Source organism: Artibeus jamaicensis, unplaced genomic scaffold (assembly GCF_021234435.1).
Source record: "Artibeus jamaicensis isolate MK-2021 breed Jamaican fruit bat unplaced genomic scaffold, CSHL_Jam_final contig_787, whole genome shotgun sequence".
NCBI classification, from domain to species: Eukaryota; Metazoa; Chordata; class Mammalia; order Chiroptera; family Phyllostomidae; genus Artibeus; species Artibeus jamaicensis.
The window spans coordinates 870,085-897,358 of NW_026521972.1; the positions used below are offsets into that span (position 1 = coordinate 870,085).

Here is a 27,274-nt window from a genome sequence, read left to right on the forward strand (position 1 = left end):
GAAGAAAGGAAAGAAAGAGGATTGTGCAGAAAAAGAGAGTAGTGTCAGAGTTGTAACACAAGTCTCAATCAATCAGTCCTGCAGGTAGCTCTGGAGCTGAGATGTGTCCTCAGAATGGACTGAATTAGGCAACTGCTTCAAGTCTTTGTAACCTTCCCATCTACCACCTACTAGGTGGGCACAACTTAGAACAAAGCCTCTTCTTTTACCCAAATGTACTTTCTGGGAAGGGACTTAGCTGTGAGCCACAGTGAACTCTCCTGCAAAATGGGAGACTAAGTGCCTCAGTTTTAAATGTAGGGATCTGAAGGCTGTACCATATCCTCTCCTACACCTGTTAAGCACTCAGGTGCAACAATCAAATTGCCCACCTAACATAACAAATTAGTTGCACAAATCTAGACAAGATGGAAAAACTCAGACTGGAGATTGAAATTGGAGAACTCATAATAAGCACTCTTCACACCTGTGCCACAAAGGCAAGGGTACTATGTGTAGTGGGTTGACTTATACCTTCCCCCTCAAAAAATGTCTAAGTCCTAATCCTTGGAACCTGTGAATGTAATGTATTCAGATAAGGAGTCTTCTCAGATGTAACACAGTTAAGGATCACAGTTAAGGATATCAGGCCCTAAATCAAATCACCTTTTCTTATAAGAAGCAGAAGGAAAGGACAGAGGCAAAAAGAGAGTTACTCTGCTCCAAACCAAGAAATGCCCGGAGCCAGCAAGAGCTGAGAGAGGGAAGGAAGGACTCTCCCCTGGAGCTTTTGGCAAGAATGTGGCACTGTTGACACTGTAGTGTGGGACTTCTGACTTCTAAAACAATGGGAGAATACATTTCTTTTGTTGTAAGCCAATCACTTTGTGGTGATTTATGGCAGCCCTAAGCACCTAATACCAGATGAAAGCAATTCCCTATGCCTAAGAGATAAAATATTAGGAAACTAATGTCCTTAGACACTGTTAAGGAAAACATGGGAATACATTTTGTTGTTATTTGTGAGTTATTTAGGTTACGTTCAGTAATATTTTGTATTTTCTACTATTTAGTTAAAATATGAAGGTCAAAGCATTAGTGAGGATTTTTCAATCAATGATTTTTATATACATATTGATGCTACCACACATTAATGAAATTTTATAATGTGTGCTTAGGAATAAGCTGGAAGAGGAATACACAAATAAAGGACATTTTGAGTCAAAGAAAATTTGAGCTTTTGGAACACTGGGAATAACTCTCAACAGGCTGGGAGAAACATGACAGAGTTTAGAAAGTTTATGGGCTTTCTCAGTGAAAACCACACTCCTCCACTGTATTCAACTGCAGTGTAAAAATAGAGTAAGAGGTTGTACTGAGTGCTCACTTGCATAAGGGACAGTGATGTAACTATGCCAGTGTCATAGGACTGAAACATCCCAGAACTTCCCACCAGCAGGGCAATAGCAATGATAGAAGGGCTCTGGGTCTCTAAAGGGTGGTTCAGTACAAGCTCAAGTTCTTGACATCTCATGAAACAAATATAGCAGCATTGGAAACACGTTTGGGACACACTCCTTCCAGATTAAGGAGCATGTGGCTCAAACAAGCTGAGGTCAACAGCAAACTAGCCAAGGGGTCCACACTCTAATTTAATAAAAAGTATCACCTTACGCCCTAATGGTGTACACCTTATACTCTAGGGTGGAATGTCCCTGAGACATCATGGTTATAGAGAGATTATTAAGACATGCACTGGGTATGGAGGAGCTCACACCATAATTTTGATAACACAATTTTAATTGTTTATGGATTAGCTTGAAAAAGTATGCTTTCAGGTTTAACTTGATATTCTCTTGAGTTTTAAATTCATAATTGTCTTGATTCTCCATTCTGGTTTCACAGCATTTTTATTTCTATTAATTGACAAGATTGCAATAAAAATGTATGCAGAACCATTTTGGGCATTATGTAATTCATAATTAGTCAATTTTACTATTTTTGCTATCTTTCTTAACTATATATTGTATATATACACACTCGTATATCTATATATATAGCACCTAATGTTTATTTATTTGTAATCTGTGATCTAATTTTTCAGAGATCGCTTTGCAAATTCTCCATTTCCTCAATTTAATGTCATCTGGGTATAATAATATTTCACCACAGAGAAAGAGGTTGAAGTATCAAGGCAGTAAAAAATTAATTTTTTTAACAAAACAATTCCCTGGAGAAGTAACTACAATTGGATTTGAGAACCCCTACCCCTGTCGTTCATCCTAATTCTTTAAAAAAAAAAAATCAAACTTTGTCATTCCTTTTTACTCATTTCCTCTCCTATCAGATCTAGTGCCTGGGTTGTTTGTCTTGCTTCCCATAAATTGACAGCCACTTAATGTCTTTCTTGAGGCTCTGCTGACCCTAGAATTTAGGGAAATATAAAGTCTCCTATCAATAACTTAATGACTCAGAATTAAACATTAAATTAAACTTCCTCACAAATCCTCCTTTTGTGTCCCAGTTTTAAAAAGGTTTATACCTTTCTTATTTAAAAATGGTTCATGTGTCCTGGCTGGTGTGGTTCAGTAGATTGAATGCCAGCCCGCAAACTGAAGGGTTGCCAGTTTGATTCCCAGTCTGAGCACATGCCTAGGTTGTGGGCCAGGTCCCCAGCAGGGGGTGCTTGAGAGGCAAACATAATGATGTTTCTTTCCCTTTCTTTCTTTCTCTCTCCCTTCCCCTCTGTCTAAAACTAAATAAGTAAAAAAATTTAAAAATAAATCCACGTGATTTCCTAGCTTTTCTATAACTTTTGCCTGGTTCACTTTTGCTAATCTCAGAACTCTCATTGTTAATTTTGATTAGATCCCTATAACTAGGTAACTTGTACAATGTTATCCAAACTCCTAGATCCTAAAATAATTTTAAAAATTTAAAAGATTCTTGAGTTATAGATGATAAGATAATCTAGAATATTCAGGTTGATGTAGTCTATTAGATTTTCCTGATTTGACATGGGGCGGCACTACGTGAAATGAATGCTAAATTACAGAAGAAGAACCCTCTGAAAAATGTGACACCTTAGCCATTTGTTAAGGTGAGATGAAAATATTAATAAAAAAATCAAGGAAATATCTGACTACTAAAAGCATTCTTGATATACTGGCAATACCAGAGGTACTATGTCTATTAGGAGACTGGGTACCTCTTTTACTAAGTGTTGCTATTATTTTCTGCCAGTACCATATCATTAGGATTTATTCCAAATATTGCAAAGAAAATGTTGCTGTGACAATTCAAGAATATGTTACACTGTGATATTAAGTAAATCTCTATTGAAGTGACATTAGTAAAAATGAAAGCTACAGTTGAAACCGGGTTTGTTTGTTTAAATTCCAAAGTCCATACATTCTTTTTATTATTTTTTGCTTTATTTTTATTTTAACACAATTTTAACACTATTACAGATGTCCCCATTTCCTTCCCCCTTTGCCCACCTCCACCCATCCCCTACCCCACTTTTCTTCAGGCCATCACCACACTGTTGTCTGTGTCTATGGGTTATGCGTACATGTTCTTTGGAAGATACTTCAACATTTTTCATCCAGTCTCCCTCTACCCCCTACCATATGACAGCTGTCCCTGCTTCAGCATGTTCCATGTATCCATGCCTCTGTTTCTATTTTGTTTATCAGTTTATTTTGTTCATTAGATTCCACACATAAGTGAGATCACATGGTAATTGCCTTTCTCCACCTGGCTTATTTCATTTAGCATAACAATCCCTGTCCTATCCTATCCTAACCTATCCATCTCATCATACAAGTAAGATTTCCTTCTTCTCTACAGCAGTGTGGTGTTCCATTGTGGTATATTTCCACAATGGAACATATACCACAATGGAACACCACACTGTTTTTGATTCACTCATCTACTGATGAGTAGAATGATTCACTCATCTACTGATGAGTAGTTTTTGAATCACTCACCTACTGATGGGCATTTGGGCTGTTTCCAGATCTAGGTTATTGTAAATAGTGCTGCAATGAACATAAGGGTACCTATATTCTTCTGAATTAGTGTTTTGGGATTCTTAGGATATATTCCCATAAGTGGGATTGCTAGGTCAAAAGGCAGATCCATTTTTAATTTCCTGAGGAACCTCCATACTCTTTTCCACAGTGGTTGCACCAGTCTGCATTCCCACCAACAGTACAAAAGGGTTCCCCTTTCTCTACATCCTTGCCAGCCCTTTTTGTTTGTTGATTTACTGATGGTATCCATTCTGGCAGGTGTGATGTGATATCTCATTTGTATTTCTCTAATGATTAGTGACATTGAGCCTTTTTTCATATGTTTACTGGCCATCTTCATGTCCTCCTTGGAGAAATTTCCATTCAGGTTTTTTGTCTGTTTTTTAATTGGATACACAAGAATAAACTCAAAAGACTTAAATTTATGTAAGTCAAGAAACCATAAAAATCCTAAAAGAAAACACACTTTCTCTTTTAAAATATACCACATTTTTATAAATTTTAACAGAGATAGTTTCAAATATTATGGCAGTTTGTAGTTTGAGGTATAATTGTGCTACCAGAGAAGGCTCCAGAGAGGCACTGGTTCTAAGTAGCATTTAATAGGGAAGGTTAGAAGTTGTTGGAATTGCGTGTTTAGGCAATGAAGCACGAACTTCTGTGTTGTGTTTGAAGAAGCATAGGTATTTGGTAAGTATTAAGGTACAATTCCACTGGGGAGGTGTTGAGATAGAAAATGGGGGTAATATGAGGTTAGATATAGCCAGAGATCAATTTCTGATTGGTATATATCTTTTAAAGGCATTTATATTTTATTTTATAGAAAATGGGAAGTAACAACATTTTTACACAGGGAAAGGATTCTATGAGAAATAAATTAAAGACAAATAAATTATCAAGGAGGATGAATTGAAGTGGAGTGAAACCCAAAGTAGGGGAACTCCTGGGAACCATTTAAATTGTTGGGGCAAGAGTTGATAAAAGTTTGAAGCAGGGAAGAATCACTGGATAAGAAAAATAGTGGAGAATCAAAATTATTGAAGAATTAGGCAGGATTATCAGAATTTAGTAATTTAATGAATCTGAAGTTTTTAGTTTAGGTGACTAGACATCACTAAATCTTGAGATGCAGATTCAAAAACCAGGGTCATATACTGAGATATGGATCTCAGTTATTTGCTTGGCATGTATTTAAGATGTCTAGGAGTGGTATTCAATGGAGCACTGGAACTCAGAAAAGTCTTGAGTTTTAAGAAGATGGAACAGAAAATGTTGAGATTGAAATGTCACACAGAGCATTTTTAGAGGAGAGATAGATATGAAATTTCAGGGGGTTGGAACTAACGGTAGGAGAATGATTATTGAGTGCAGGAAAAAATCTTCAAGAAGATTTGCAATAAAACAGAGAAAGTGAATAGGAGGATGCATCTTTATTCAGAGAAATTTAAATAGACCCATTATTGAGATAGAGTTCCACCTTGCTGGCACAAGCTGTTACCTGAAGTACTAAGTTCTCCCAGACACCATTATGTCCATATAAGCTGTGATCCAGATGTCTGTTCTTTTTCTTTTTTAAAAAAATTGAAATATATTTGACATATACCATTATGTAAAGTTAAAATGTACATGTTAATTTGACACATTTATTTCCTGTAATATGATTGCCATTGTAGCAATAAGTAGCACCTCTATCATGTTACATAATCATGCTTTCTTTTTAGTGGTTGGAATAATTAAGTTATATTTTCTGAGCAAGTTAATCTATTATAATATTGTTGTCTATTTTACTATGCTATGTTTACTATGCATTGGATCTCTAGGACTTATTTACTATTCATTGCAAGTTTCTACCCTTAAACAACATCCATCCTATCCCCTACCTCCCTAACTTTCAATTTACTGTTTTGTTTTTATTTTTTGTTAGTTTGGCTTTGCTATTTTTCTGCACATAAGACATATCATACACTATTTGTCTTTCTCTTGACTTATGTCACTCAGTGTCGTGTGCTCAAGTCTGCCCACGTTTTCACAACTGGCAGGATATATCTCACCTCTTATTTATCCATTCACTCATTGATGGCCATTTAGGTTGTGTCTATATCTTGGCTATTATGAATAATGCTGCAGTAAACCTGGGAAAACATCAATCTCCTCAATATCCTGTTTTCATTTTCTTTGAGTATATATATGTCAGGAGTGGGATTCTTCAGCCATTCTAATAAGTGTGAGGTGATATCTCATTGCGATTTTGACTTTAATTTCCCTAATGATTAGTGATGTTAAACATCTTTTCATGTACCTCTTGGTCATTTGGGTCTCTTTGTAAAAATACCTATTTGGTACTACTGTTCATTTGTTTGAGAGCTAAATAAATTTAATTCTTTTAAAAAAATTCAATATAGTGATACCTTTTCACCATTTCTACTATTTGAGCAAGGCATATCCTCTCTCCACCATATTTCTGTCCTTGACCTAGTTCCATGTCTCCATGACCCTTGTGAGGTCCTAACTGCACCCTATATTAAAAGGTCAAACTCCCTTGCCTTCTGAATCTTGGGTCCTTGCAGGTCAACTTTTATTTCACCTACTTCCCTCCTATTTTTTACTGAAATGAGTGAGAGCTTCCTCAGCTACTTTTCCCTCTCCAGCACACTTCTGTTCTCTTTCCTGTAAAGTTCCCAGTTGTATGTCAGTAGTTTTATTCCTTCCCCTCAAATATCTGTTTCTGGTCCTCATGACGGGGTAAGTAAGGTTCCTGCCAAACATGCTCTTTCCAGAGTTTATAGATGTGTTCACTGCCTTTTGTCAGCTTCCCTTTGTTCGGTATAGAAAGCCCCAGTCCAGAAAACCCACCCCTGCTCAATGACAGCATGTAAAAGTCATCTGTTCACTCCTCATTTCTTCTTTTCTCTTCCAAAGCTATGGGACTTCAACTGAAAGAGGAGATATAAATGTCTCCCAGCCCTCCAGATGTTAGAGCATTCTTCTGAGGAATAGAGATGCAGTCCAAATTTCTCCCCAATTGGTCAACTTTCAAAAGGGAATTGTATAGTCATTTAAAAATTCTGTTTTAATATAGGAGTTCTAAATAAGCTAATTTAAATATTTTCCTTTCAAGGGAAATTAAACTCATTTATGTTTTTCATATGTAGTAATTATTTAAGTATTTTTCAGACTATCAATATTATACAGAAATATATTTTAAAGCACATTAAACTTACCATGAGCATAACCCTCAACTCACTGGAAATAATTTACAGAAAAATGAAAACACTACAAAAAGTAGCTAAATTCCAACTAGCTAACTACCTATGTGTAATTTATAGAATACAATTAAGCATTTAATTGCATAAGTATATAACCACAGATGCTTTGTCTGCCCATGTATTAAATAATTTAAAAAATTGGCTCTATGAGTTTCTATGTTTTGGATATTAACCTCTTATCACTTAATACATCATTTGCAAAAAATTTCTCCCATTCAATAAGTGGCATTTTCTTTGTGCTAATGGTTTATTTTGCTGTGCAGAAGCATTTAAGTATGATGTGTAGTTCCATTTTTTATTTTTGTTTTTGTTATTTGTGCTTTTCATGTGTATCTAAAAGATCATTGCTAATACCAATGTTGAGAGGCTTCTTTTCTACATTTCCTTTAAGGGGTTTTATGGTAACAGGTCCATGGTATCGGTTTAAGTCTTTGATCTATTTCAAGTTAATCTCTGTGAGTTTGTAAATCAGGAATTCAAAATTATTGTTCTCCATATATTTTCAAGTTTTCCCAACCCCACTTGTTGAAGAGACTATCCTTCCCTTATTGGTGTTTTTGACTCCCTTATTGAATATTAATTGACCATATATGTGGAGGTTTAATTCTGGTCTATTTTGATCCATTGGTATGTGTCTGTTTATATGCCAGTACATTACTGTTTTGTTTACTCTAGCTTTGTAGTATAGTCTGAAATAAAAAAGTGTGATACCTCTGGCTTTGTACCTTTCCTCAGGATTGTTTTGGTTGTTCGGGGTCTTTTGCACTTTCATACAGTTTTTAGGATTGTTCTTTGTTTTCTATGAGGAATGCCATTGCTATTTTCTTGGGTATTGCATTGAAGTTATAGATGACTTTGAGTAGTATAGACACTTAATAACAGTATTAAGTGTTAAGTATAAAGAATTAATAACAGCATTAATTCTTTCCATCCATGAACATAAGATGCTTTTATTTTATTAGATTAAGTCCCCCCCCCCCCCCCCCCCCCCCTCCCACCTCCCCCCTTAGTTCTTTTCATTTGAATGTATCTTTTTAAAATTTCTTTCAACAAAGTTTTTAAGCTTCTATTGTATAAATCTTCACTTCCTTGGTTAAAGTTATTCCTAAGTATTTCATTGTTTTTGATGCTGTTGTGAATGAGGTAATTTTTTAATATTTCTTTTTCATATGTTTCATCCTTAGTTTATAGAAATGTAATGGGTTTCTTTAGATCAATTTTACTGAAATTATCGATTAGTTCCAGCAGTTGTTTTTTTTGGTGGCATCTTTAGAATTTTCTACATACAAAATCCTATCACCTGCAATTAATGATAGTTTTCCTTCTTAATGTTTTGAATGCTTTTCTTTTAGCCTTGGCTAACTTTTCTAGTTAGGTCTTCTTCTACTCTTCTGCATAGGTACCCTGGAGATGGGCCCCCTTATCTTGTTCCTGATTGTAGAGGAAATGCTTTCTATTTTTCTCTGGAGTATGTGAGCTGTGGGTTTGTCATATACAACCTTTATTATGTTGAGGTTATATTCCTTCTGTACCCAGTATGTCCGGAGTTATTTTTTTTAACCAAAAAAAGAGGCTTCTGTCATACTACATTTTGTTAAACACATTACCTGCAAATGAGATCCTAAGATTTTATCTTTCATTCTATTAATGTTATGTATGTTGATGTGTCCTTGAATCCCAGAGATAAATCCTACTTGGTCATGGTGTATACTCCCTTTAATGTGCTTTCAAATTTGGTCTGCTAATATTTGGGGAATAATTTTTGCATCTATATTCATCAAAGATGTTGGTATAATTGTTTCTGAGATTTGAACAAAAATATCCAGGACAGTTTGGATCTTCCATTTACCTTCCTCCCAGTCCAGTAACTAAATCCTGTTCAGTTTCCACTAGACCCTTTTTTCCCCTCTTGCCATCAGCTTCTTATTACCAAGATCCTCTACAGCAAAATATTTTCTTAGAGTTAGTAATATGCTTCTTAATGTAATTTTTGGATGAATTTTCTCCCTTTGATCTTCTATGCTTTGCGTTTATCATTATCATCATCATCCTCTTCATTATATAATTTGAAATTCTGACAACATTCCTCATACCTTTGGAATCTTCTTGATGCCAAATTTCTCTAAATCATTTCTGGAATGATAGCGTCAGAATGATTGCGTTTCTAAGATAAGAGACAGACTCATAGAGAGAAGGATGACAGCTACAGGGGAGTGGGTGGAGGGATTGAGCAAAAAGGAAAAAAGGACTCATGGACACAGACAACAGTGTTCAGTGTGGTGGTTGTGGGAGGAGGAGGTATAAGGAGACTGAGTGGAAATGGGGGAAAAACTTTCAGAAACAAACAACAAAAGAAGTAGAGGCCTTAACAACTATTTGATAGTGACTGCTATCAGTATTTTCATATACGAATATTTATGGAGTCAATGGTATAAACTGTACAGACAAGGAAAAGAAAGACAGAGATGCTGCTATATAATATGCCCAAGTCGGGGAGCAGGGATGTGGACCCAGGCAGCCTGCTGGCAGAGACTAAATCTCTACCATATGCCACATGGGCTCTCTGGCTTCAGCATGATTTCGCTGAGGTTCTGCATACCCAGGTGGTCTGAAATCAATCAGAAATATTCATGTTTTAAGTGGGTTTTAAAAGTTTTGATTAGCTTTTTATTTTGTTAAGGAATAGTCATTACTTAAATATAATATGTATAAAAACCAGATTAAAATATAATTTCCTAATTTTATTCTGATTTGCAGTGTCATTTACCATAAGAATGAACCTGATCGACATGTTGCTCTGATAATATTTATAGAAATCTGTGGTTCAACTCTGAGACATTTGATAGCATTAATATGACTTAAATAGGAATAAAATTTCTAGTAGTAATAATCATCCCAAGAGTAGCCTTGTTTTATCAGCCACAGTCAATGAGAACTTTATTGATTATTGGCTGTATACAGCTGTGTAATTGGGATCTAGAAAGAAAAATAACATTAAAAAGTACAGTCCTCAAAAAGATTTCATTTGAGTTGGAATCATAGGGTATGTTCCCAAAAATATGTCCAAAGGGGATTCATTTAAAGTTGAATCAATAATGTACATCTAAGTAGGGTTTTATAGAGTTCAATTTATAAGGTAATCAGAATTGTTACCTAACCCCAGGTATTGTCATATAGTCTGCCCAGTAGAACCACCTGAGACTCTGAAATAGAGCGGGTCCCAGGTACCAGTATTTATATCAAAACAGACAAACATGTCCTTTCTCATTATCTTGGCATACATATCATTGTGCAGTAGAAATCATGTCCTCCCACCTTTGTGTCCTCAGCACTGCACAAAGAGCTCACCCACAATATTTGTAAAGTGCAATGCCCTCCAGATTTGTCCTACCTTATCTCAACCCTGCCCCAAGCATTCTCTAATGTTCCCTAACTTTGGGAATTGAACCCCTAGTCACAATGTTAAATTTCAGAACCCTGGGAATAATGCTAATGTTTTTTTTCTTTCTTTCAGAACAACAATGAGTAAATCATGAAATCTTCTCTCTTTTCCCTATTAAGTATTTCTCAAGTTGATCCATTTTTCTCTATCATCTTATGCCAGTCAACGTGGTATCTCAATTGATTTCCCTTCCTACTAGTGTCCATCTACCAAAACTCTATATTTCATTCAGAGTAGTTTTCCTGAAACTCAAGTCTGATAATACTGTTCCCTGTTTTAAAATTTTTAGCAGCTTCCGATGGCCTAAATACCCCATGTGGTCCACAGAGGACCCCAGACTCTGACCCTTTGTCTCTCCACCCTCATCTTGTATCTCATCTCTCTATGCAACGCCCACCCCTCAAGCCAAACTGAACTCATATTCAGCTACTTCCAGTTCCTTGAATGCACCTTAGTATTCGCACACTCTCCTTTATTTTTAACAGTACTCCTACCTCTTTCCCTCATCTCAAAGTCATGGCAGCCTTCTCTGGCCAGCTCAGTCCATCTAGATTACCCTACAGTAAGCTCCAATAATATTTATTTCCTACATAATAGCATTAACCTTATACTATTGTAAGTGCTTATTACATTTTTTATATTCACAGTCAATAGTTCCATAAAGAGACTATTTTTAAAAAATTCTTGTATAAGCATTACTTGTAACACTTCAGTTAAATGTTAACACTTTAGTTAAATGAATGAGTAAATGTTTTAAGTGACAAATGGTGCAGATATTAGGGTCTTAAAAGCTTCAGCCAAAAATGATGATTATGATGACCAGGAAAATGACTGTGGAAACAATTCATAATACTGATAGATGGTGTTGTTGAGTGCTTACTCATTGCTCAGTCCTATGCTAAGGGCTATACATTAAATATATCATTTAGTCATTATGGCAGCCCTATAATGTATTTAGTTTTATATTGTTTCATGGATAAGGAAACTGAGGCTTGGAGACATGATGTAGTTTGCCCATGGTTCCAAAGCTATTAAATGGTAAAGGAAGGTCCAAATATAAGCAATAGATTGCAGTTACTATTTGGCTGTACTGCCTTCATAATGACAATTAGGGCAGTAGTCATCCCATTTAGGAACTTTTTGGATCAGTATGACTTTGAAATTAATAAAAGGGATTGAAGTATCAGCAATAATAACTTGACATAGACTTGTGAACAATTTCACTATTTAAAAGTTATTATCAACTATCCCATAATTTCACAAGAGAAAGATTCCTTTTGCTTAAGCTAAACAATTAGAGAAAAGATAATATCTGGAAAAGATCAATACTTCCCAATAAATTAGCAGTCTCATTCAAACCTAGGTTCATTATACATTATCCTTATGTGAATGAGTATTACAAGTAAACTTTAAAGACATTTAGAGTGAATCCTAAGGTACTCAAAAACTGTTATGATTATGATAAAACATTTAAAAAGTTGTCCATTTAAGAAAACTAAAATTCTGAAAAATTTACTGTGCATTTTGATAAATATATTTTAATGTATTAATAATTGCAATTTTATACATTGTTTGAGTCCTGGCTTACATTGAAAACATTAGTGGCAGAGATACTAAAATGGACTAATCCATCATTACAATATGTCGAAGAAGTATGTTAAATCTAGAACATTTGTACTGGCATATACTGAGTAGTTTTATTGATTCATTATAATAGATAGGAGCCTATTTTAATGTGGCACACCTAATTATAGCAAATTATATTGGTTTTCTAATTATGTAAGTAATATTACATTTGACTCATTAAAAATGAGTCAATTTACATAGAAAATATTAAAAAATAACATTGTCAATTATATTCCAATTTATAGAAAATTGTGAAGGTGGTCTGTGGATAACTCCACTTTAAAATACAAAAAAATTGAGAATCAAAAAAAGCCCAAGGCATTAAATTCATTTACCTCATGTAAGTCATCAAAATTTTTTGGTAGTAGCCCAAAACTTGGGACATAATAATATGCCTTTCTGAACTAAAATTCTAAAGCCTAGCTGAGTATGTTGCACAGAAACTGGTTACCAAAATGTGTCTGCAGACGTACAAAGGACAATTTTAACGCTAGCTGTAAGAGTCTACAAAGTAACAGGGCTCCTGGACAGCAGTGGAAGTGTGATCGTTGTTTGCTAGACATGTTCTGTGTTCCCAGGCAGAGGAGGGAAGTAAGTCTGCAGAGAGGGAGGGCTGAATGTGCTTGAGAAGGGAGGTTTGATGACATCGGGTCTCTAGGGAAGAGGTGCGGGTGGCATCCAGATGATTGATAGAGGAAACGAAGGTCCAGGATTGATTGAGGAGATAAACTGGTACAGAATGGAGCCAGAGGTTCAAAAAGCAAATGTTATCTACCTTACACTTTTAAGTGGGGTTTGTCCTGTTAAAATGCCTTGATCAGAAACTGAGTAACCACGGACACTGATATCCACGTACCACATTCCTTCCACATACAGCTATTTTTGCTTTCTCATGGGAGTCCCCTGAAGAAAAGTAGGCTTCCACGATACTATATTCCACACAGTATCAGGCTCATTAGTTTATTATTGGATGAGCAAAGGGCAGCAGGTGGCAAACTGGTAAAAGGGACCTCACTCACAAGTGTTTTGAAAAACTCCTCACAGTAGACTTCATTGTGTCAGCTGGTGTAAAATAGCAGAAATAACTGAATGTTAGTCAGGTGTAATAAAAGGTATGCATAGTTCAGATATTCTAACAGGTTTCGTTCAAATTATTTTTTCAGTTTCTTTAAAGAAACAAATAATATTTTTCCTGGGCTTTTTTTTAAACAATAGAAGTCCAAAGTCTGATTTAATAAGTTTCTAAATGACTTGATGGCAAAAACACATGTGAGAAGGATCGGAGTTATGTGAAGAAGTTGCAAGTACATTTGTTTATTTCTGAGTTGAGGTTTGTGATTTAGAAGTGCTTTCCAATCCCAACTTTTATGTCCACAATCTAGAATTTCTATCCACAGGAAAGTGGCTTTCGTAAAATACATTTATGACAAAGACCACCATTTCTTTCCACTGGATGTTAAAGAATTAAATAACCCAAACTGTGATGACTTTAAATGATAAACTTTTATTCTGAATATACTGTTTTTGCACAAGATTTAACACAACATTTTCTGGGATTATAAATATTTTTATAACAGTATCATACAAATTTTTACAAAATGTTTTTATCAGGCTAGTTAATTTCCACAAAAGTGTCAAGAGAACATAATAAATGGGAGAAAAGATCTTTTGTCCACAAAGCCACTTGGCCTTTTGCATGGATGCACACTGAGCGTTTTAATAAAAGTACCCTAAAAAGCATGATCCAACAATCGTACAGCACAACAGAAAAGAGAGCTTTGTCAGGTCACACTGTAAACTCAGTTGGCATCTATACAAGACAGTATCCCATTAGTCTCGGAGGAATTTCTTTGAGTGAGTTTTTCAAATAAGGTACATGAAATTATTGGTAAGGGTTGTCTAAGTCTTCAAAGCTCTGGATTTTTTTCAACAGTTGATACATTTGATTTCTTGATTTGCTTCTTATACAAATGCACACCGATTATTAGCAATATTAACATTCTGCTATGGGAAAATGACACAAGTTCCAGATAACAATAAAATATTTGAAAATGTGAGCAAGTGGAATAATCAATCATTCTATGTTACACTTAAAAAATCACTACACCCATTTGTTTCACTGGGTTAAACCCTATACCTCTAGACACTTGAATGTTAACTAACATGATCAATGAACTAGTTTAGAGTTTTAAATTAAGAGACAGAATTTAAGCTTTGGTGGAGACGAAGATTTAAATAAGATGGAGATACAAGAGAGCATCAAATAAGCAAGTAACACTCGGGTTGCAAAGGCCACTTAAAAGGGATACTGCCTATTTGAACCCAGTAAGGCCAGTTTTAAAGTTAATAAAAGGAATATCATAAGAAAATTTACAAATGGCAGCAACACTGTTTCGTTTTTTCCAAGTTAAGCAATAATGCCTCAAGCATTAGAAACATGAAAAAAGATCACACTAAAATCTTATAGGCCCAGGACCTAAAAATCTCTTCAATCAAACTTGCTATGTCATGTTAAAAACCTGTTACAAATATGGACCACGATTGGTGTTTGGCAGTAATGCTGGTTGTTCAAATGAAGAAAACTATTAATGCAAAACTTGCTCCTGTAACTCAACACCAATGCAAGACTTATTTAGATTTGTTTTAATGACAAACTACACAAAGCTGCATGAGTGTAGCAAAAATTAAATCAGTGAAGGTTTTAAAAGTTCTTTTCTTGATCTCTTGTTCGGTTTAGTCTTTGAAAATCAATGTTTATAATGTGCTATAATTTAAGCTCTTGTCAACAATTAGAACTCACAGAAAAATCCTAAATTAACATAACAATATGATGGGCTGAGTGTTACTGTCTTACAAAACAGTAAGTCTACTAAAGGCATGAAAGTAGTATTAGGATTCAGAACAAGTTTTAGAGTGCACGTTCTTACCCAATTTATAATCAGGTGGTTGTCCTAATATATTAGCTTATTGTATAGCAAAAGTAAAGGATCACAGCAAGACTCATGCATGAAAGTATATTTTGATGGCATGTGAAATCAAATAGGACCCTGCCAAGAGATGCCAAGTTTAACTGTGATTAATACAACAATAAAGTAGTTGATGAATACATACTACTTCAGTGACATTAGCCATGAAAATATATTTAATAGGTTTTAAAGATAATTTTAAGGTAGTTTGTTGTATGCTGGAAGCAATTCAATTGTTTTAACGTGTTGCTTATATACACAAACTAACATAATTTAATATTTTTGTATCCCCTTCCCAACACTTTCATGATTTAAAATAGTCTAGCAAAAGTTAACAATAAGATTTAAATATTGAATTAACAAACAACATGACTCAAACATAGCTACTAGAGTGAGAAGTTCCATATTTTTTAAATCACTTTGGTGTTTTCTAAAATGTCAATACCAGTTACAAATGAGACTACAAAATCACAACAATGCATTAGAAATGGTAACTGATGTTAACTCTTAGAACAACAGTTGGCAAAGTGAATCCACTTCCCCCTTCCCCCATTTTTAAATAAAAATATTTTAAGTAAGGAAATGTATGCAAATGGTACCTAGGGTATATTGGCAGTAGGAATTACAAATGTGTGCGAAGCTAAAGACAAAACAAATATATCTTTTAAGCTATGCTAAAGAATTGGTTATATGTTGATATGTGAGCATACTAAAGCATGCTGGATAATGGTAATAAGATTTTGACTTAAAAAGGATATATAAGATAATTTCCAGCATATACACAAACCAGTATTTGGCATGTTCAAAAAAAAATAACAAATGCATTTTACCATGAAAAATATCTGCATATTTCCAGCCTTCAGCAGAATTATTCACTATAACTAGGGTTACATTCATTGTTTTTACCCTCTCTTCAAATACTGTTTACTCCTGAAAATAAGTTTTAAAAGCATAAATAATATTCTGCTTCCATATTAATCTATAATGAAATATCTGATTCACTATGCTAACCACTTTTACCAATGAGGCTGTATAAAAACAATTCTGATTATTCATAATCAAGTATTCATGTGCATACATATAGATTCAAGGTTTCCTATTTGTTCAGATTATTGTAAAACCCTCGTCAATCTGCTTGGACATTTTGGTCAAGTGATCACGCCGTTTAAAATGGAGGGAGAGTAGCAGCAGCAGCAGTAGAGATTTGGGGTTGTACATGCCACTATTCAAATGAACAAAGAGGAAACCTAGGATGAATCTTCATTGAGAACATATATGTACTTTTCAAAAATAAATGTGTCAATTCTGATTTATGTACTTAAAATATCTGTACATAGGCTTTCAGGCAAAAGCACGAATCTGTATAAAATCTGTTAATTCCCATTTTGCCACTGATCTAACCCAATCATTCAGCATTTACATTGCACAGTATATTCAGAGTAGCTTAACAACATTGTTAAAGATGACTTAAGTGCATTACACTGTAAGGTTCGAATTCTTACATAATAGTAATGTCACTCATGTAACTTTTCAATGGACTATCCTCTACAGTAAGAGAAAAACAAAAAGTTAAAATAGCAGCAGCATCATGCAAAATACCCTTGGTAACCAAAGTTCATTTATCACAAGAAAAACATTTTCCCCTCCCCCAACAAGCTTTTCTTAGAGCATTTTGAAATATCTGGCTAGCACTACATAACTTTACTGTGAACAAAAGGAACATTACACTGAAGCACTTATTAAGGGCTTACATGTATGAGGAAATATGTCACATATTCAAATTTCACCCTCAAGCACCTTTAGTTTAATAATTTCTTAGTTATTTCCAAGCAACCAATTTATCACCCCACCAAAACTTAATTGGTCATCATTTATGTTATATTTTTGGCAGAGAAGCCATTCTTCATAAGGCATTTTATTCATGGCAATTTTTTAAAATAGAAAATTGGCCATTATATCTATTTCAAAAGATTACATCCCTTTTAATTCTCTCTCTATCTATATATTTTCAATAATAACTACTCAAAACAGAAAATAATTTGTAACAGAATAAGGGAGGCAAAAAAAACCAAACAAACTTCTTTTCCCCTAGAGATTTTCTTGGTAAAAGAACAAGGATTGCAGTTAAGTCAAATTTCCAGGTCAAAATCAAGACAATTTTTATGCTTCATAAACAGTTGTGTGGGGAGCCCTTTTACAATTAATCACATACAGTGCAACAACAAACTCTCGAATTTTCCAGTAGAGCACATATAAAATTTTGCTTTGATGTTATACACGGATGATGCAACATTCACACGAGTTGAAGGATCTGGCACCCTGACATGCAGCCAGTGGGTGCCTTAGGAGTCTGCGCCTTAGTTTTATGCCATGTTATGGGCCCAGCTAATGCTCTGCTGATTCCATGGTTGACCCTATGTTAATGCATTTGTGGGCTCATGTTTTGGCAGGGTCTGGAGTTTAATTATGCAGATTTGGCTTTGGGAGGTCATAACTGGCAGTGCCTGATGCCAGATAAAAGCCAAAGAAGGACAAACTGGATTCCAATGATGGACCACAGGGAGGGATTTAATCCAGAAACGCCACCACAGTCGGTATAATCCTCCTGTTGGAAATAAAGGAAAAAGAAAAATCCTGAAAAATATTTAGTGAGACATATTTCACGTTTAGTCCACTTCTGAACTCACCTTATAAAACTGCTTTAATTTGAATCCAAATAAATTATATTCTCCTAGAGTTTACTGTTTGAAGAATGCTTTATAACTTTACTGTAGAGTGTGATGATAGTAAAAGAACATATTTTAACAGTGAATGCTGTTTTGAGTAATATGCCAATTTCTAAATTCAAAAAAACACTCATAAGATCAAGTGTTCCTATATATTTATAAATATAAGAACTAAAAATAAAATTTCATAGTATATTTTAAAATTCCCATGAATTATGATACTAGCAACGATGCTCAATTAGGCAATTTTTTTAATGGGTAGAATAAATAAATTTGAGAACTGAACGTCTACTTTCCATATCCCTTACGTCCATTCCAAAGGTGAACATATGATACTGTACATGTAGCATCTGGACCTTCATCAACAGTTAAAATAAAAAGAATAATGTATTTGAACCTTAAGTGAAAGTACACTCTGAAAACATCCATCCTCAAAAAAGGAGCTAAGCTATCAAGTTTTGTTTAAAAAACCATGAATGCAATAAATATACTCATTCAATTACCCAGTGTCTAGGTGTGACTCATTATGTTCCTTACTAATGCAAAATTATTATCTCTCTTTTATTCCTATGTTCTGTACTCTGTAACATTTTCTACATTCTTTAATTCATTTTAATATATTGAATTTAATAGAATACCCTGTTTTCTAATTATTTTTCTAAACATCATTTAAGAATTTACTAATCCAAGGTTCAACTTCCAATAATCAAAATAATTTATGTAAGAAAGTTTTAAGAAAGCAAGTAAATACATATTCTATTTGAAATAACTATATAAAGACAAATCCCAGAGAATAGATCACAGACCCATTTTGCTCACTGGTATTTAATACAGTGCCTGCCACCCAGTGAACAAGTACAATTTCTTCCTTGAATTGTATTTTAAGGTAGCAGATCTTTTTTTGTTTGTTCAAGAGAAGTCTGAGATAAAATAACCTATTACAAAAATGTAATTTGTCCAAGATAGGCTCTAAATCTAAAGAGAATCATTATAAATTAGCCCTCTTCCTATTTGACTTTTCAGGGGCATTTGACAATGTACAATAAGTAGTCTCTCCTTGACTTATTTTCTTCTGCATCTTTCTTCCACACTTCATTCTAGTTCATCCTACTCTCTTTGGCCTGACCTTCTTCTTTTCATGATCCCTGCATGTGAGATTTTTTCAGGAGTGAGTTCTCACCCTTGTTTTCTTCTTTACACTTTCTTTCTAGGTGATCTAATCTAGTCCCAAAGCTTGAAATTGAACAAATGTGTTAATTACTCACACTTTTTAAATGTGAAAATGTTTCTTTTTAAATTCAGCTTTCCTGAGTTAAAACTGAGAAATAAAATTGTAAGATATTTAAAGTGTACATTGTGGTGACTTCATATATAATAGTATAAAAGGATTGCCCCCATCAAGATAATTCACATATATCATCTCACATATTAATTTTTTTCCTTTGGTAAAAATATTTAATATCTACTCCTTTTGCAAATTTCAATTTTACAGTGTTATTAACATAGTCATCACTTATAGTCACCATGTTTTTTTTTAGGTCCTCAGACTTTACCCTTTTACCACCAGCCCCTGCAAACACTGTTTATTTGAGGTTTTTTTTGTTTTTAAGATTCCACACATATGTGATACTATGCAGTATTTGTCTTTCTCTGCCTGGTCTATTCCACTTACAGTAATGCTTTCACAGCCCATCCATGTTTTTGCAAATGGCAAGGTTTGATTTTTTAATGGCTGAATAAAATTCCATTATTGATATAAACTTACATGTTTCTCACATCTTGGCTATTATAAATAATGATGTATCAGACATGAGAGTGCAGATATTTTTCCAGTTAGTGTTTTCATTTTCTTTGGATAAATACCTAGGAGTAAAATTTCTAAATAATGATAGTTCTATTTTTTTTAATTTTTGAGGAATCCCATACTTTTTGCATAGTGGCTGACTGGTTTACATTCCCACCAAAAATGTACAAGGCTTCTCATTTTTCCATATTCCTCGCCAGCATTTATATCCTGTTTTTTAGACAATAGACATTCTAACAAGTATAAGGTGATATTCACTGTGGTTTTGATTTGCTGCTCTCTAATAATTAGTGATGTTGAGCATCTTTTCATGTGCTCGTTGGCCATCTATATGTCTTATATGCAAAAGTCTATTCAGATCCTCTGCCCATTTTAACTGGATTATTTATTTTTTGATGCTGAGTTTTATGAGTTCTTTACAAATTTTAGATACTGGTCCCTTATCAGGTGTATGACTAGTAAATATTTCTTCCAATTCGTTAGATTGCCTTTTTTGTTTCTTTTGCTGTGCAGAATCTTTTGATAAAGTTCCATTCATTTGAATTAATTTTTGTGTGTGCATAATGTAAGATAGTAGTCTAATTTCATTCTTTGCATATGGCTGTTAGATTTTTCCAGCACCATTCACTGAGGAAACTATTTGTTTCCCAGTGTATAGTCCTTGCTCCTTTGTCATAATTAATTCACCATATCTGCATGGGCTTATTCTGGGCTCTATTCTGTTTCATTTTTCTATGTGGCTTGTCTTTTTTATGATAGTACTATATTGTGTTGACTATTGTAGTTGTGCAATACAATTTGAAATCAAGAAGCATGAGGCCTTCATCTTTGTTCTTTTTCAAGATTGTTTTGACCCAGCAATTCCACTGCTAGGATTATATCCTAAGAACCTAAAACATCAATTTCAAAGAACCTATGCACCACAATGTTCATAGCAGCACAATTTACAATAGCCAAGAGTTGGAAGCAACCTAGGTGCCCATCAGAAAATGAATGGATCAAAAAATTGTGGTACATATACACAATGGAATTCTATGCAGCAGAGAGAAAGAAGGAGCTACTACCTTTTACAACAACATGGATGGAACTGGAAAGCATTATGCTGAGTGAAATAGGCCAGGTGTTGAAAGACAAATACCATATGATCTCACCTTTAACAGGAAGCTAAACAACAAAACAAACAAGCAAGCAAAATAAAAACAAAAACACTGAAATAGACAACAAGGGGACAGCGACTAGAGGGGAAAGGGGAAGGAATTTAAGGGGAAAAATGGGAGGGATTTAGAGGAACAAGTATGAAGGACACAGGGACAATAACTAAAGGGAGTGGAAATGGGAGGGAGGTGGGGAGCATGGCGTGGGGTGGGCTGAGATGGGAGAAATAGAAAACTGTGCTTGAAAAATAACTAAATAAAATTTAAAAAGAAAATGCAAAAAAAGATTGTTTTGACTATATGAAACTTTAAAATTTGTTTTTAAATTTTATTTTTTAATTGTTTTTCAAGTTCATTTGTTCCCATTTCATCCCACCATGACCTGCTACCCCACCCATCCCTACACCCATCTTCAAACCCACCCTCTTTGGCTTTGTCTTTGTGTCCTTTATACATGTTCCTTGATACCCTTCCAATACCCCATTATCCCTTTCCCTCCTCCTCTCTGCTTACTGTGAGATTGGTCATTTCAATGTCTCTGGTTGTATTTTACTTGCTTATTTGTTTTGTTTAGGTTCCTGTTAAAGGTGAGCATATTGTATTTGTCTTTCACTGCCTGGCTTATTTCACTTAGCATAATGCTTTCCAGTTCCATCTATGCTGTCACAAAGGGTAGGAGCTCCTTCTTTCTGCTGCATGGTATTCCATTATGTAAATGTACCATAGTTTTTTCATCCATTAATTTACTGATGGGCACTTTGGTTGCTTCCAGCACTTGGCTATTGTGAATTGGGCTGCTATGAACATTGGGATGCATGGGTTCTTTTGAATTAGTGTTTCAGGATCCTCAGGTTATAATCCCAACACTGGTATTGCTAAGTCAAAAGGCAGTTCTATTTTTAGTTTTCTGAGGAAATTCCATACTGGTTTCCACAGTGACTTCACCAGTCTGCATTCCCACCAACAGTGCACTAGGGTTCCCTTTTATTCCCAACCTCTCCAACGCTTGTTGGTTAATTTGTTTATGATGGCCATTCTCACCAGTGTGAAGTAGTATCTCATTGTGGCTATGTGAGATTTTTGTAGTTTCATACATATCCATACATATCGTAGTATTTTTTTGTCTGTTTCTGTGAGACATGCCATTGGAATTGTGACAGGTATGCAATAGGTGTCCAGATCGCTTTGAGTGGTAGGGACACTTTAACAGTGTTATTTCTTCTAATCTATGAACACTAAATATTGTTCCATTTATTTCTATCTTCTTCAGTTTTTTTTCATTAATGTCTTATAGTATTCAGTGTACAAGTCTGTCCCCTTCATGGTTAAATTTATTCATAGTATTTCATTCTTTCTGATGCAATAATAAATGGAATTATTTTATTATTTTCTCTTTTTGGATATTCAATATTAGTATACAGAAATGCAACTGACTTTTGGAACTTGATTTTGTACCTTGCAATTTTATTAAATTGGTTTATAAATTCTAACAGTTATGTGGTGGCCTTTAGGGCTTTCTATGTATAAGAACATGTCATATGCAAATAAAGACAATTTTACCTCTTGCTTCCCAATGTGGATGCCTTTTCTTTCTTTTCATAGCTGAATGGTTTCATATAGAATTTCCAACACTATTCTTCAATACTAGTGGCAAGAGTAAGCATCCTTGTATTGTTCCTGATCTTAGAGGAAAAGCTTTTAGCGTTTTACCATTGAGTGTGATGTTATTAGCTATGGAATTGTCATGTATTGCTGTGAGGTATGTACCCTCAATATCATCATTGAGAGTTTTACCATAATACATGTTAAATTTGATAAATGCTCTTTGTGCATTTGTTGAGATTTTCATAATGTGATTTTTATCATTCAGTTTGTTAATGTGGTATGTTATGTTGATTGATTTGCAGTCACTAAACCGTTCTTGTATCCTTGGAATAAATCCAGTTGATCATAGTATCTGATCCTTTTAAAGTGTTGTTCAGTTCAGTTTATTGAAGATCTTTGTTCTTCAAGAATATTGGCCTTAATTTTCTTTTATGTAGTCTTTTTGTCTGGCTTTGGTATCATGTTAACCCTGGCCTCGTAAAGTGAGTTTAGAATTATTCTTTCCTCTTTAACTTTTAGAAAGATTTGAGAAGGATTGTTATTCATTCTTTCTATGTGTTTTGTAGAATTTACCAGGGAAACCATCTGGTCCTGAACTTCTGGTTTTTGAGGGGAGGTTTTTGATAGTGATTCAATGTTTACTAGCAATTTGTGTGTTTAAATTTTATATTTCTTCATGATTTAGTCTTCATAGGCAGTATTTCTAAGAATTTATCCTTTTCTTCTCTGTTGTCCAAATTTGTTGACATATAACTCTTCAGAGTAGTCTCTTTGTTCTATTTCTTCAATATAAGTTTTAACATCTCTTTCATTTCTAATTTTATAAATCCTCTCTTTTTTCATTCTGGGAGGTCAAGCTAAAGGTTTGTCTATTTTGATAATTTTTCTCAAAACAGCATTTCTTTATTATTAATCCTCTTATTGTCTTTTTAAGTCTCTATTTCATTACTTCTGCTATGATCTTTGTTATTCCCTGTCTTCTACTACCATTGCAATTAGTTTTTTTCTTTTTCTAACCCCAAAGGTGAAAATTTAGGCTGTGTATTTGAGATCATTTTATAATTCTTATTGCAGGTGTTTATTGCTATAATTTTTCCTTTTAGGAGAACTGTAATGGAAATGGAAATAAAACCAAAACTATGAGAAATAGCCCATAGTTTTGGTTTATTTCCATTTCCATTTGCCTCAAGATATTTTTTAAAAAATTCTCCTTTTGATTTTATCTTTGAACCATACTTGTTTAGTAGTATGTTACTTAATCTCCACAAATTTGTGAATTTTCCAATGTTTTCCACATAATTGATTTTGTGTCAGACAGTTGTGGTCTGAAAAGATTTTAATTTCTTCTTAAAATATAGGCTGGGATGGGAAAAATAGACAAAAAACTGTACTTGAAAAATAACTAAATAAAATTTAAAAAAGAAAAAAATATATAATAATCTTAAATTTATTAACACTTCTTCTATGGCATAAACTGTGTTCTATCATGGAAAATATACCACATACACTTTAGAAGAATGTATATTCTGCTGCTTTTTAGATGAAATATTTTAACGTTTCTTAAGTTATTCTGTTCTAACTTGTTATTTAACTCCAAAATTTCCTCATTGATTTTCTCTTAGACAGACTATTGCTGAAAGTAGGAGATTAAAGTCCCCTACTATTATTGTATTGGTCTCTGTTTCTCCCTTTTAGTCTGTTAATATGCAATTGAAATATCTAGGTGTTTTTATGTTGACACATATATACCTACAGATGTTACGTCCCTTGTTAAATGACCCCTTTATAATGACTTTTTTCACTGAAAGTCTATTTTTTTCCTAAGAAAAGCTACCCGAGTATCTTTTGGTTTCCCTTTTCATGGAATATCACTTTCTATTCCTTTACTTTCATTCTGTGTGTGTCCTTAAAGCTGAAGTGTGTCTCTTGTACACAGCTTATAATTAAGTCTTGGTTTTTAAAATCCATTTAGTCTTTCAGTTGGGTAATTTAGTCCATTTATATCAAAAGTAGTTATTGATAGTTATGGACTATTTTGTTCATTGTTTTCTGGCTGTTTTTGAATATCTGTGTTCCTCTATCTTTTGCTCTCTTCCTTTGCAGTTTGATGTATCCTTGTAGTGGCTTGTTTAGATCCCTTTCTCTTTATCTTTGGTGTAACTAGTATATAGTTTTGCTTTGTGGTTATCAATGGCTACACAAAAGATCCTATAGCATTGTATTTTCAACTGGTAATATCTTAAGATTGAATGAATTCTAAAGCTATACATTTTTACCCTCTCCCTACCACATTTTGTTTTTGATGCCACAACCGAGATATCGTGCCTTGAGTAATCATTAATTTTATTATAGTTATTTTCACTACATATTTTTGGACTAAGATCTATTATTTATGGGCAGATTTTCAAAGCCCTGTGCAACACATCGCATAAATTATCTCAGTTGCTAATCATGGATGCCCTGCAAGATAGATATTGTTTCCAGATCTCACACAGAGTGCCACAGTTTCAGAAAAATTAGCCGTTTTCCCATGATCACACTGCTGAGAACACAACCCGTAATATGATCATAATCTGCTGCACACACCAGGATAAAATCTTCACAATTATATTAGATACATAAGTGACTAACTCACCACCATTACAATATTAGATTATCAATGAGATGTATATTTTCACATTTTCCTGTTACTAATTAAAACTGGTTTGCTTCTGCTTAAGGAAGTGTCTTCAACATTTCTTGTTAAGGCAAGTCTACATTCTTGAGAACATTGAGTCAGTGGCTTTCTTTTCTTGTAATGACTTTTTCTGGTTTCAGCATCAGGGCAGTGCTGCTTTCTACAGTGAGTTTGGAGGAATTCCCTCCTCCTCGGTTTGTGTGGTCACCTTTAGATTCCTCTTATTTGTTACTCTTTGGGCTTCCTGAAAGTGGAAGTCTTTTTCTTTCTTCAGGCTAGAAAAATATTCAGCCATTATCTCTCTCATCAAATGAGTTTCCTGCCTTATTCTGTCTCTTTTCTGGGATTCTGTAAGATACATTTTGATCTGCTTGATGTTGCTTCGTAAGTCCCAACTGCTGTCTTGACTATTTTTCATTTTGTTCCTAAAATTAGATGCATCCAGTGCCCTGTTTTGAGTCTACTGATCCTTTCATCCACTTCAATGTGCTATTGAAGTTATCTCTATTGAATTTGTTTGGTACAGTTAGTATATTCTTTAGCTTCGTGACTTCCATTTGGTACTGTCTTATATTTCTACATCTTTTTGGTCATTCTCAGTTCATGCATTTTTCTCCTGACCTTGTTGAGCATTTTTATGACTATTACTTTGGACTCTTTATTATGTCAATCACTCTTCTGTTTCATTAAGGTCTATTGTGAAATTTTATCTTGTTACATTGTCTAGAATATATTCTCTGTTTCTTCATTTTTCTTGATTTTCTGTATTGGTTTCTGCACATGAGATAAAACAGCCACCACTCTGTCTTGAAGTGGATATTTCTTAGTGCCTTCCAATGATTGGAGGTGTGCAAGAGCGTGGCCTTGTTCCAGGAATGCAGAAATCAGTTAGAATCTAGATTTGGGCTGATTGGAAGCTGAAGCAAAAGTAAGCTGCTTTAAAGTATACTAATAGTTATCTTTCAGGGACAGGCTCGAAAACGGGCATTTCTTTCAGCTCTCTCTGCACTGAGCTCTGGGAGGAGAACTGGTGAAGAACTGACTGTTTGCTATAGTCCTGTAGCCCCCGTGAAGGCCAATCCTGCTGGCACCAGAGCCAGTGATAAAGAGGTGCATCCTTAGAGTGGCAGCTCCTAAGTCAAGATGCCAGATACATCCAAAAGTCTTCTCAGGGTGGCAGGAGAGACTTGAAGCGGGTCATAGAAAGAACACAGAGGCATTGCCTACTGTGCCCAACTTTATTGGGAGGATCAGAGTCAGCCCTTAAATGTGTGCTAAATTAGAAGACTTATGCTCAGGCAAAACAGTTTTAAAATAAGCAAACGTTCTCTGATAGGGAAAGACTGGGAGTAAGGCACTTCTGTATACTTCCTGCTCTCTGTGCCCTGGGAGTCCCCACGGGCCCATTAGGAACTGTTTCCTTCTTTGCTGTCGTCTTGTGGGTCTCATGGATGCAAGCCTCTAAGGACTTTGAGAGCTAGGTGTTTTGGGGGCCTATCCATCAGGTGGAAGTCCTAAAAGCTGGGGTCTGTAACAGGGATGGGGACCTGGCTAGATCACTGGGGACATGGAGAATCCCTAGGCAGTGAAAACCTGTCTTCTGGGGAGAAAGGATGGTGGCATAGGAGACTGCCCAAGGCAACAGTGAACAAGCTAGTGCCAGTGTGCATTGCCCCGGCAACTGAGCAGCGAGCCAACAAGAGATGCAGCAGAAGGAAGTTGCACAGATCGTGTGCCTGACAAGGGAAAAACACCCTGTTAGGTGTATCTGGAGAACATGGAACTTTGGGCTGGACTTTAAAGTGGAGTGTGCACAGAAACTCGCTCTTTCCTTGCCCTTGTCAGCCTGGTCAGGGGGTTGGTGGCCTACATGTTCCTGAGATAATGGGCCCCGGAGACCCCATAGTCTGACAAGCCCCATGCCCCTCCTCCCTGCTTGAGAAGCAGTGACAGCACTGCCGACTGGCACTGTGTGACCCTGGTCAGCCAGGT

At 34.9% G+C, this 27,274-nt stretch overlaps 1 protein-coding gene across 4 annotated transcripts in view; it reads right to left on the minus strand.

Moving 5' to 3' along the window:
- Nucleotides 1–13,834: 13,834 nt before the first annotated feature.
- Nucleotides 13,835–27,274, minus strand: part of CACNA2D1 (calcium voltage-gated channel auxiliary subunit alpha2delta 1) — a 461,217-nt gene continuing 447,777 nt past the window's right edge. For all 4 annotated transcript variants that reach the window (XM_037139542.2, XM_037139540.2, XM_037139541.2 and 1 more), the window contains one exon: nucleotides 13,835–17,921. In XM_037139542.2, coding sequence (XP_036995437.2) covers nucleotides 17,805–17,921 — 117 coding nt within the window. In that variant the 3' untranslated portion in view covers nucleotides 13,835–17,804. The remainder of the gene's footprint in view (nucleotides 17,922–27,274) is intronic.